This window comes from Carlito syrichta, unplaced genomic scaffold (genome assembly GCF_000164805.1).
Source record: "Carlito syrichta isolate Samal-C Ts95f unplaced genomic scaffold, Tarsius_syrichta-2.0.1 Scaffold94738, whole genome shotgun sequence".
NCBI lineage: Eukaryota > Metazoa > Chordata > Mammalia > Primates > Tarsiidae > Carlito > Carlito syrichta.
In genome coordinates this window covers 41,757-54,361 of record NW_007038834.1, presented here as the reverse complement: position 1 = coordinate 54,361, position 12,605 = coordinate 41,757, and the positions used below count along the sequence as shown (strand labels likewise).

At 50.9% G+C, this 12,605-nt stretch overlaps 2 protein-coding genes across 2 annotated transcripts in view; both read right to left on the bottom strand.

Annotated features, from left to right (window-relative positions):
* Positions 1–1,212: 1,212 nt before the first annotated feature.
* Positions 1,213–4,515, bottom strand: HOXD10 (homeobox D10). The gene is made up of 2 exons (XM_008061453.1): positions 3,529–4,515; positions 1,213–2,185 (listed from the first exon to the last, which is right to left on the bottom strand). The coding sequence occupies exons 1-2, from the start codon at positions 4,481–4,483 to the stop codon at positions 1,908–1,910; spliced, it is 1,233 nt and encodes a 410-aa protein (XP_008059644.1). The 5' UTR covers positions 4,484–4,515; the 3' UTR covers positions 1,213–1,907.
* Positions 4,516–11,553: 7,038 nt separating this feature from the next.
* Positions 11,554–12,605, bottom strand: part of HOXD11 (homeobox D11) — a 2,033-nt gene continuing 981 nt past the window's right edge. The window contains exon 2 of the mRNA XM_008061458.1: positions 11,554–12,408. Coding sequence (XP_008059649.1) covers positions 12,046–12,408 — 363 coding nt within the window. The 3' untranslated portion in view covers positions 11,554–12,045. The remainder of the gene's footprint in view (positions 12,409–12,605) is intronic.

Here is a 12,605-nt window from a genome sequence, read left to right as displayed (position 1 = left end):
ACTCTGGAATATTCCTGGTTTGGGAAAAGTTTAAAAGTCTGAATAAAAACAGTGTCCCAAAGAGTCCCTGGAAGAGGGCTCTGAGGCTTAGATCGCCTTAGTGGACTGTTGGTGGGAGGAAAAAATGAAATGGACATGTTTGGGAAACTGCTCGAAGCTGCTGGAAACCTTTGAAACCACAGGCAGGACTTGGAGCAACGAATTCTCCATCAGCTCTTTCCCTCAAGGCCTCTCCTCCCTTTCCCCTGCCAGGTCTAGAGAAATCTGGGCTCTCTGGTGGAAACCCTGCAGAATCCGGTGAAAGCTGGTGGGAGTTTCCCAGGCCATGGCAGCTGATGGAACATTGGACTTCATGGGCAGTCATGTCTATTTGCAGATTTTTCAGTTACCCTTTCTGCTTTTTCTTGCACCTCAGATACAGCAACTTCCAATCAATTAATTGTAATTAAATAGAAGGAAGATTGCGGAAAATTCCTTTTTCCCATTTATTCCTTTGAAGAAATTTCACATGGGCTACTAAAAGGTAATGACTGAGCCCAAAACCCTTCCACAAGGAAACCAAGGCAAGGTGGGCTGGGAAAACTCACCCATCCTCAGCTTCTCTGAGGTCTGGTTGTCTTGCGCTTGGGGTGGGGGCGGGGAGGAGGGAAAGGGGAGAAGTGGATCCACTGCAATGCTAAACGGCTGCTTCTCCTTACTCCAGTAATAGAGGCTGGCAGGTTCCAGGTGGGAAGACTAGTTTCAACCCAGCCCCTGATGATTGCTCACCACCAGAAATCACCAAGAGCCCACTGAAAGCACGAAAAACAGCACAACCAAAACCAAAGAGGAGAAAACACAAAAATAGGGAGCTTCCAGGAAAAAGCGGCTTGGGGCACAAGCTTACTTACCAGACTCCCGCTAGTGGAAAGCTCACACCCACTGAGGGTGCAATTATGTTACCCTCACTGGGGGTTGGGAGAGACTCCTTTCTCTCAATTATGAAAACTGCACTCTCTGGCTGGCTTATCCCAGCTCTCCCCACACCACTGGCAAATTCCAGCTCCCTAGGCCTCTTCCAGTCTCTCTCTCCCATCTCCTGTCCCCTATTAGTCTATCACCCCCCACCCACCCATCTAGCTGCCCTGAACAGGCAGTTTAACCAGAAAAGAACTCACCAAAGACTTTCATTTCCACCATAACATATTTCCATGTCAGAAAGCAGAGGGAACAAACTCGTTTCCAGAGTTTATTGCATTATACATGCGACCAGAACATGCACAGAAAGGACAGGTTGCTGTTGTACTTCTACCAAACCACAGATGCACCACAAGGGAAAGGCTACAAGGCATAAGTCGTCAATATTCCATCTCACCAAGGACAATTGCTAAGTTCATTTGTGAAAAGATACATTGTAATGTGCTTTTTTAGTCCCCCTCCCCCCAAGCTTGTGGGTTTTCTTAATCTTGTTTAAATATATATGTCATTTAAAAAGTACTGGATGTATTCAAAATGCCATGACTTTATGGACTAACCACATACATAGACCTTTTGTGTTAGGAAAGACATGAAAAAGTCACATTGCTGGATGGGTGGATAGAGGGATGGGTGGATGGATGGATGCTCTACAGTTCCAATAAGTTAAGACCCAAATGAAAATGCGCAGTAATAGTTACCCTGCATTACGATGAAAAAATAATAAATTACACGTGCTAAGTTTTTTAATATATATATACTCATAGGGATTACAGATCACTTGCAGCACGAACAGAATGACCCCAAAGTCACATTCTAGCAGGAAAACAAAATAAAACAAAACAAAAAACAAAGAGCGATGAAGGTTTTGTTTCCGCCTTCCCAGTCCTCCAGCACTCAGCCCTGGAACGCGGTGCCCCCTCTCCGATCCTGGCCTCCGACTGGCCTCGGACCTAAGAAAACGTGAGGTTGGCGGTCAGTTCTCGGATCCGGTTCTCTCGGCTCATCTTCTTGAGTTTCATTCGGCGGTTTTGAAACCAAATCTTGACCTGCCTGTCGGTGAGGTTAACGCTCTTACTGATCTCTAGGCGGCGCTCGCGGGTGAGGTACATATTGAACAAGAACTCTTTTTCTAATTCCAGCGTTTGGTGCTTAGTGTAAGGGCACCTCTTCTTTCTGCCACTCTTTGCAGTGAGCCAATTGCTGGTTGGAGTATCAGACTTGATTTCCTCTAACAAAATTAAAGAGAGAAGAAGAAAAATCAAGAATTTTTTTTTCCTCTCAGTCTGTTCAAATGTACCCTTGGCCATGACCCTTGCTGGCAGCCAGGCCGCTTTGGAAAATGCTAGTATTAAGCATTACTCACACACGAGGTGGGCCCTGGAAGGGATTTTAAACTGATGTCAGATTACAGCACAATGACATGACAAGAGGACACACTGCATTGGGTTCTCTCTCAACTTTCTGACTCGCACAAAACATTAGTACAATAGTAAACTTCCCAGGATCTCCTCAGCAACATTCTAAGTGGTCAGCTCTTGACAAGGCCAGAGTGGGAAAAGCCACAGCCTGGACAAGCCTACCAACCCCACTGCTGCCTCAGGTCCCCAAGTCAGCCACTTCTTCTCCACCTCTGCTAGGGAGGCAGGGAGCCCCACAGCCAGGCTTATAGGTGCCCATTCTATTTCAAAGATAGACGAAGAAGCAAGCACACCTTCTCTACCTTGTCTAGGTATGGTTGCATTCTCCAGAATTTCCTGAATCCTCACACCTTCTTGCCCCCACACAAAAGCTCCTACTGTGACCCAGAAATTTTGCCCCTACTATGACCCACCTCTGGACACCAAGGGAGAAGCCCGGGCTGGAGTTCCTTCTCAGAAAGCCAGATCCCTGGCCCTTTGCCCCAGCCCAGCCCTAAGGCTGGCCCTGCAGAGTAGGCAATGCGGGTTCCATTCTGCCCCCCACCCCCTGCGCCTTTGCCCCCTTTGCCGACGGATTGCAAAGCCTGCGGCACTTTTCCTAGACAAAGCCAAGGTTACCTAACCCAGCAAAGGCAGAAAGCCCTGTTCCCCAACCCAAGCACCAACCCGCCCGGCCATCTCGTTCCCCTCGCCGCCCAAAAGCTCGCAGGATGCGGGGTGCGTACACTTGAACACGAACACGGTGACTTGGACCACCTTAAAATTATCACTGGGCGCAAAGCAAAACTGAGACTGCAAATCTGAGCAGGAAAAAGGAGGCTCTGGGGTCGTGTTTACGAGCTGCAGGTCTCCTTTGCGCTCTTTTGTTGTGTTTCAGGTCTAGCTCAGGAAAAATAAAACCGGCAAGCCTTTCCTCTGCCCGGGCGCCATCAGCGAGGGGCCAGGACTGGCGGGGAGGGCCGGGGCAGCGGGGGAGAAGCGGGGGTTATCTCAGGGCTGAGATCGCCCCTCTAAAAACCAGGCGGAGCAGCACCTGCCAAGTCGGATGCCCGCCTCCGTTGCCAGGGCTCGGCGCTGGGCACCGGGGCGCTCCCTCTCTGCCGGGTTCCCGGGCTGCGCGCCCCGCTGGGGTGGCAACTCTGCTCATACCGACCTTTGCTTTCCTTCTCCTGCACTTCAGGACTGGACACGGAGACCTCAGCCAGGCAGCTCCTCTCCTCGGGAAGGCCGCCTTTGGCCTCGGGGCTCTCCACCTGGGAGACTTTGGTGGGCTCCTGGCCGCTCGCCGGCTCGTTCATCTTCTTTTCCATCTGCAGCTGGGCAGCCGAGAGCTGCGGCTTGGCCGCGCCACGAGGGTTGAGCTGGAGCATGACAGTGGAGCTGCCTTCGGGGCTGTTATTGTACTCTTGGGTTTTCCCGGTGGCGTAGGTCTGACTCAGTCTAAAATATCCAGGGACGGGAACCTCGGGGTTCTCAACGGGACAGGACTCAGGGACCAGCCTCTGGTACGAAGGGACCTCGGCCGAAATGAGTTTGTTGCGCTTATCAGAATACATGCAGCAATTGGATTCTTCCTTAATGTTGGTGGTGAAGGAGCAAGTGGGGACTTGCTGTGTAACAGGTTGCTCTATTCGACAAGATCTGTTCGGGTCTGTCCAACTGTCTACTTGAGGTATATAAGGATGCACATTCATACCCATATTTTGGTGGTTCACTTCTCTTTTGGCCAGAGACGGGAGCAGTCCACAGGTTTGCATTCCATAGGTCCCCATGTCTGCGCTAGGTGGTGGCATGTACATGCTGGCGCTGCTCGAATAAAAACTGTCACTCCTGCAGGCACTGATCAAGGAATCTACTAAAAAAGTATTAGCAGCAGGAGAGCTGTTGGGAAAGGACATTTTGGGGAGGAATTTGAAGAAGAGAGATTGTGTCCTTTGTAGGCTGACATCTCTAGGAAAACATTCCCCGTGTAATTGTGGATGCCTCTGCCGACCACATGACAACCAAGCCAATGAGATTTGAAAATGGCCTTGAGCCGCAGCCTCCTCGCAGGTCACGTGCTCCAGAGCCCGGCCGGCCGGCCGCGTAAGCACGGACAACAGCGACATCTACTACGCGCCCGCGATAGTGCGCGCTGGAGACAACCGGCCCAGCGCTCTCCGCCGCCCGCCGCCCGCCCGCCCGCCTGCCCGCCTGTCCGCCTGCCCGCCTGCCCGCTCCAGGGCTCGCTCGGCCCACCCGCCCCACTCGCGTCCTCCGCCCCGGCCACTGGGCCCCGCCGGGGGAAGGAAAGCCTCGGTCCGAAGGGCCTCAGGTGGACACGCACGGACGAGAAGGCAAACCAGACTGCCCTGGCGCCAGCACACAGAAGCATTCCCCCCGCACACACCCAGGCAGAGCGCGCCCAAGAGGGTCGGGTCCAGGACAGAGGGTGGGGGCGCAGGATGGTTAATGTAGTCCCGGGCAGCCGGGGAAGGTGAGTCGGATTCGGCGGACCCTGAGACGTCCCACCCCAGGGTCCCAAGGAAAGACCCCTCGGCGCAAAGATGCGACCAAGGTGTCTCGGGGAGCGGAGGCAAAGAGGGCCGCGAGGGCCGAGAGGCCACGCGACTGGCCGGTCCCGGATCTCGGAGGATGGGCCCGGTGCCGGGCCGTCCTCCCCCTCGACTCTCCCGCCCGGGCTCCCTGCCCCTACGCGCCCTGGCGGGCTGCAAGAACCTTCGGCTCGCAGAGGAACCACACCCTGACCTCTGCGGGGCCGGGCCGCTGGGAGCTTTCAGCCCGGAGACAATCCCTCGCCAGCAGTTCGCTGTCCGCGAAAGCGTCCCTTTGGCTCCCAGCGGGAGAGCTAAGCCAAGGTTTTCCTCACCATACCCTGATAATAGAGGGCAGAGAGGAAGAAAAGAAGGGAAAAAAATATTTCAAAGAAAAGGAGAAAACTCTGACCCTTAGACTCCAGAAGTTTTAGAAAACTGGGCCACGCAGGAAAGAGAGAAATGCAAAGGTGTCATTTGGTTCTTTCTGCAAAGAAAAATATGTTTTCCTTTTATGGATTTTGTAAAAGCATTGGTTTCTGACAAGTGCGAGGTACAAAAGGTTGGGGAATTTATTAATACATATTAAGAAGAATCAGGGCGATCAATAAAATTCTCATCTACATTCTTGGGCTACTTGGTAATTTTCTTGCTTCTGAAGGTTTTTAAAGAGTTATACCCGCTGTTGCTACACACGGGAAGATATTTTATTAACAAATCAATCGAGACTTTGTAAAGGATAAGATTAATAGTTAAGATTTAGCATAATGGCGTTCGCTTTATGAATTATTGAAAATTATACTATTGATTTTCCCCCTTCACTACTAACCAAGAAGGTCAATTTTTGTTTTAACACAAATTGTCAAATATTAAAAGCTTTACTTTTGTCAGAAGTTGGGTTTTATAGTTTTGGACAATTCCTAAAATCATTTGACAAGGCTTTGCTTGGGTAAGGGAGGGGAAGGAGGTGGGGGAATCTTAGTCCACTGTTTCCTTTGGTGAGGGAAAGTTCTATAAAGAGGATATGGTCTGAGGTTGTGGTCCAGCTCATTAAAGAACCACCACCACCACCATCATCTTGGAAACTATGAGTTTTATGAGAAACTTCAACAACTTCCTTTCTCCTACTCTGGTTGCAGGCGGGTGAGCCGCCCTGCGGAAGCCCCGGCCTCTGGGCAGCAGCGGGGAGCTTTAACCTTGATTTCCAAAGACTTGCCCAGGGTGAGGGGCTGGCCAGGGCTCGGAGCCGTCCTTCGGCCTTCCGGATTCCCTTCCTGCCAGCCAAGAGAGTAAAACATCCCCAGAAACTCTGACCGTGAACCAGTTCTCAGTCCAGGAAGGCATCCGCGTTCTCTTCTCCCCACACTCGCCCCGGCATGAGCTGGCCTTGGATTTCAGGCCCAGAGACTGAACTTGTGGGCAAATTGGGTTTCCGCCTCATCAGAACATTTCTTTGGGGCCCATGCTCGTTAAAGTGCCTCAGCTTTCTGGGGGACCTAGTAGCCTGCCGCTCCTTCACAAAAAAACCTTTCCCAACAAACCCTTTGTCCCCCTTACCAAAAAGGAATCTCCCCTGGCCTGGTGAAAACAGGCACTGAACATTATTTTCGGCCTTGGGACCGCTTCGCTTGTCTCCTCTCAGTGCCCTCACCCGAACAATAACCTCTTTTAAAAAACTCCGCGGTGGCAATGAGACAGACCTTTTAAACCTTTACGCAGCTGTTCAAATACAACATCATTGTCAGGTTAAAAGCCTGGCGCCTCTAACTGCTCTGGCTGCAGCATCCCAGCATAGCCCAAGGTTTAAACATTACCTTTCCACTGGGGTGGCTGTTTTTAGGTTTGAGGGTGGGAGTTGAGGAAGGCAGAAAAAAAAGAAAAAAAAAAAAGAAAAGAAAAACAGCCTAACTTTTGACTCTAGGCTGCTAAGGTCCTGTTCAAAGCTAACAGTCACTGACCAGCGCCCTGAAATTTACTTTCACATCGTGCAGATCTTGTTCCGAGCCAGAGCCACCGCTAAGCATGCCCAGGGCCAGACAAAGTGCCCGCTGCACTCGCTCGCGGCAGGCGCCCTGACGCCAGCTTGGCGCTCCAGCAGCGTCTCCCCTTTGCTTCTCCACCAGAAGAGCTGCCGGGAACTCGTTTGCCCAATTTTCTCTATCCCAGGCGAGGAAAGACTGTTCAATCTAATCAGGAATTTTATGCCCATCAAATGCCCTTTTATAATCTTTATTTATACATGAAGAAAACATCCAGGCTAAAAACAAGCAATTCCTTGCAGCGGGTAGGTCTGCCGTGAGCCAGGACAGGCAGGATGTGTCTTTCGAATTTGAGGGACTTTCTATTTCAGCTCTCAGAAGCTTTGAGCTCAAAGACACCCCCACGTTGGAGTAGGTTTTAAAAAGGTCTAATCTATTCACAGAAGAAAAAAGTATATATCAGATGTCATTTCAAATCTGTTCGCGCAAAATTCTGTTTCCCTTTTTGAAATTCTGCATCCAGACTGGTCCCATGAGACCAGAGATTGTCGATATTTGGGGAGATTTTATCATTAAAAAATTGAACAAGATAAAAATCAAACAAAAGAGTGATCTGGGGCCGAGAGGATGGAAAGTGTGCCTACGACCCTAAGGCTGAGATGAAACAAATGGAATGAAGAGGCAGTGGCTCTAAAGGCCAGCCTTTATTTTGCTTACGAGTATTTAATGTAGCTGCTGTTTTCTATCATCTTTAGATCAGTTGGAGCAGTTACCATTAATAATAAATCAATAGTGCACCATAAAAGAGACGAATATCCATATTTGTACCAAGATGCCCCCCTCCCTGGCACAGTGCTTTCCAGAGAAAAATTAAAAGCAAGAAATCAGCATTTGTAATCAAAAAGTGGCTTGCATCTTGTCCCTGGGAAGGAGACCGGTGGCCTTGGGCCTGAGTGGACCTGGGGACTCTGAGGGTCACCCTGAATTAGGGTTCCCGAGCCACCTCTGATCTGTGCCACTCTTTGGGGGCAGAATGGAGGGGAGCAAATTAAAAGCTGCCTCCCCAGAGTGCTCCTTCGGGTTGCACTGGGCACCGCCTGGCCAAGGGGAAAAGGAGTGGGAAGGGGCAAACGGGAGGGCGACCACCAAGGCGATAAGGGGGTCTACCGAGACGTGCAAAAGGGCCAACGGCGAGAGCCTTTCTGTACAGACACAAAAGACTCCTACTTCCAGCAGTTTCCCTCCACTCCAGAGTCTGAGACATCGGCGCTCAGGACCCAAGACCACCTTTCGCAAGCCCCACACGTTCTGAACGTGGAGGCGGGGAGGCGCACGTCTTCAGCCCCTAGAGGTCCCGGTCCCATCCCCTGGCCCTTGCCAGGCCCTTCTTGGGCGCTGCCGGTAGAAAAGGAACTGCAGACGGCTGAGCAACCGCGGTTCTCAGGCGGTTTCCTGCCAAGGCCAAGGGGCCCCAAGCAGCCAGATGTACTGCCGCTGGAGCCGCCTTGGAGGAACACAACGACATTTGGGGAGGGAAGTGCTCACCCCACATACACTGAGGACCTGGTTTGGGCCGGGGGAAAGGTCTCTTCACACAGCTAAACTGGACCCACCGCCAGACAGCTGGAGCGGGGGATGCCCGCGGGGAACACCCACGCCTCTCGCTGGCGCCTCGCCGGGGGCTCCTGACGCCCCAGCCTCCGCGCCAAGGCCGATGCCAGCCCCCAAAGGTGGGCGGGCGGGCCCTAGGGCCTTTGGTCCAGGGCTTGGAGGACGGGACACAGCGACAGGGGAGTCAAGGAGGCTGGTGCTAATTCTGGGAGCTGCAGGCTCTTCCCAGTGAACTTCGGGGGTCTGGAGACAACCACCTTCCCTTAAAGCGGCTAACGGCCTGGAGTCCTGTCCCTCCCTTTTGGACCACAGACGGGGACACAGGCCCTCCCCAATGTCAGGGGCTTTGTTGGGGTGGGGAGGACACGCAACGAAAGACAATACTTCTCAGAGCCGAAATCAAACTCCGCGCGCCCCAAGATCGGCGGGCAACTAGGAAGGATGGCCAGGGTTCTGTCAAACGCAAAGCCCGTTTGCTTCAAATACATTCTCCGTTCCGCGACGCCCTGAAGTATACACGTTTCCCAGGAGAGCCTGCTGCCTACCGTGGCCGCATCAGCCATCCTGGCCCAGGCGCCCCAATTCGCCGCCCTGCCCGCGCCTCCGGGTCGCCGCGGGCAGCCCCGCACATCCAGGCACTGCCCCGGGCTCCCAATCCCAGAACGACTTCTCTCAGTCTTCCCACGCGTCTTACTATTATTTTTTTTTTCTGAGACCACATTCGGCTAAGTTGCCGGCGCCCTGATCTGTTTTAAACAAAAGCCTCTTAATTATCCCAGGCGGTTTGAGAGCGGGTAAGGCGATTGCGGGTCCTTTTTGGGGGGTGGGGGAATCCAGCCCTCGACATCCGTCTCCACACTCAAACCAAGAAAATGGATTTTTCCTAATTTAATTAACATGCAGTGGTCATGGCATATTTCAAAATGCATGCAAACATCTTTTAAAACTCTTCTCCACACCATCAGGTTATACCAAGGTATTCTTTGCAACAGCTTTATCTTTAAGGAAACAATGATTAGAATGGTCTGTTTCATGAATCTGGTCGCTCCCTCTTCTGTCTCTACACAGCTTCTCACACCTCATGGCTACTTAGAGCAAACAAACAGCAAACACCTTAGCAGCCGCCTGTGTCTAACTGGCTGAGGTCGCCTCTTGGAACCCAGTACAGTATTGGAAAGATAAGGTACAGCGGCCTCTCGGGCAAACGCGGCTTCTGGAACGTGAGCGCGCCCTCGTGTGGATCTCCAGGCCCCTGCAAACGGGAGATGGTATATCTCTCGGTTCGGCTTGCCTACGGTGGTGGGCACACAAGCCCTGCTATATTTAGACGAAGTTTAGAAAAATAGAAATAGGTGGAAAGGGAAGGAAAGAAACCAGTTTTAAGCTTCTGGAACGATTATGCCATTAGGGCACTGATATTTTAACCAATGCCCAGAATTCCAAACAAAGGAATCAATCCCCTTATTAACGAAAATTTTTGGCTGTAGGCTTTGTTTCTATTGTATCTTTTATCAAAGGTCGAGGGACGCTTTTAAAAACAATATAAATATATTTTCTTTTGTTCCACATTATAGAAGTGCAATAATTTATTTGACATGGCGGCAAATTGCTTTCAAACATAACGAAGTTGTAAGTCTGTACAGAACTTCCTCTTTCAAATGTCTGCTTTCAAACCTGCAGTCCTTCCTTAGAGCAAAGGGGACCACTATCTGAGACCCCCCAAAATATACTCAGCATTTTCTAGCTGTAGTGAAACATGCTAGTAGACATTTTAAAACTAACTAGTATTTTTAAAAGAAGTCAATTGTTAATGCATTACACAAATGTTTGCAGGGAAATCAAGGTTATTGATCCTGAAATTAGGAATTTTCTTAGATTTGTGGTGAGTTCTTGATATGACTCTGTGTGGTCATAAACGTGTGTGGGGGTCTGGATATGTGTGAGTATGTATGTGTGAGAGTGGGTGGTAGTTGAAAATTACAGAGGAACCTTAAGGCGCCTAATTATTCAGAAAGGTTAAAGGTGATGACCTTGACATTTTGGAAGTTCAAAGGCATACACTTTTGCACTTATTTTTTTCCTTCCCAAAAGAAGCCTTAGCAATTTTTAAAAAAATTGTATTGCAAGATACATGGCTCCTTGGAAAATACACGGGGTACAGTGCATTTATGGATTTATATTTTGACTTTGGGCTTATGAGAGGTTAAGAGTCATAAGACTCACTTCACTCTTTTCAGAGAAAGAGAAGCTTTTCTCACTTCTCCAGTTTATTGCACATTGCGGAAATCTCTTTTGGGCCCACCAGAAGGTGTATAATATAACCCAATTAAGCTGTTTAGAACTTTGGCTTTTATGGTGTTGTCTAGACAGTTCAAGGTTTTGTAAACAGCCTGGCCTGGCCCTGCAACATAAAGTGCAGTGCAGCCCTCACCACATTCTTTAACTTGAAGCGATAAATGCAGTGAGAAGCGGGTCTGCAGCCCTGCTCCTATTCCAGTGGGGGTGGGGAGGACACATTACCTTCCCTGTTTCAGGTCCACTAGGACACCAGCAAGGACCTCATGCCCTCTCCACACAGATACCTTCCCTTTAGCAATATTTTTTTTTTCTTTCCCAGTGGCAAGTTCTATTTTTGGTTTCTTCTTTTAGAGACCCTGGCTCCCTGTCACCTTGTTAGGAAAGAATTTTGGATATTCTAACCAGTTTTTAAAGATGGTTATTGTCTTTTCAGAAATTCCAAGTTCACTGGACTGGAGGTGGGGGTGGGGATTTGCTTCCTAAGGTCCTGCTACTCCAGCCTCATTGCCTGGTGAAGGCGGCACCAGCATGGCTGGCTCACGTCTTCAATTCAGAAATTCATCACTGACATTATTTTTAAAAGCAGTGTAACCTAGAGAGGGTAGGAGGGAACAGCTCCTAAATTAATGGAAATAAAGAGTATTTCACTCAATCAGCTGCATGAGGGAGAGGGCTCTGGCCACTCAAATACCCTAAGCAGGCACTAAACTTCAAAGAGGAGAATTCATACAGTGTATTGATGCTGTAAACCTCCATTTTTACTAGAAACCATTTATTCACACAAAAAAGACAGTGACTCATGCCTTGATATGACAGACCAGAGGTACATTTCCCAGAGTTTAAATAATCTGCTTTCATCGAAGAGGAAGGAAGGAAGGGGTGTCTCAAACTCAGAACAAAACGCCAGCGCCTTCTAGCCCCGGGGCCTAACTCTCTACAGATCCCGCCGCGTCCCCGCGAGGACTCGGAAAGGGAGAGGAAGAACAACAGCACATTGGCGGTAAAATTGTAAAGGGACGTTTGCATTTACCATTTTCCCCTTATTAGGATCCGCTCGGCCAAGTCCCCGGCCTCGTCCGCAGGCTGCAGTGGTCGCTGGGAGGTCCCGAGTTGACCGTGGGAAGGAAGCGTGAAGTTCCACAGAGAGGAGGCGTCATTAAACCCAAGGACTTGGGGCCTGCGGAGGGCAGGCTGGTGGGGAGGAAGATGGGTGAGTGGGGCTGGGGGCGGGGGCGCTTCCTGGAGCTCTCAAAACAAGGGGTTTCCAGTGAAGTACTGCAGACGGTCCCTGTTCAGTTTCTTTTCTTTCATCCTGCGATTCTGGAACCAGATTTTGACTTGCCGGTCAGTGAGGTTGAGCATCCGAGAGAGTTGGAGTCTTTTCTCTTTGTTTATATACACGTTAAAGAAAAACTCGCGTTCCAGTTCGCGGATCTGGTACTTGGTGTAGGGACAGCGCTTTTTCCGGGAACGCTGGGGGGCCGCTGCAAGGCAAAGAGACCAAGGGGGTGAGAGAGGACGGTGCCTGCCAGCCACCCTCCCGCCCAGGCCACTGAGAGAGGGCCCGGCCCTGGCCCCGTTGGGGACGTCCCCTGCCGCCGCTGAAAGGCCCTGCCTGCGTCGTGGGGGATGATATATGGGCGGGCACAGGAGAGAGTGCGGGCGTGGACGTGTATTCACGCCCGGACACACACACACACACACACACACACACACAGCCTGGCACCGAGGTGGGGAAGCAGAGGGCGAGGCGGGCTCTGGACTGGAACCCGAGGGGAGAGAGACACGCGCGCGCCCGCCGGGGCATC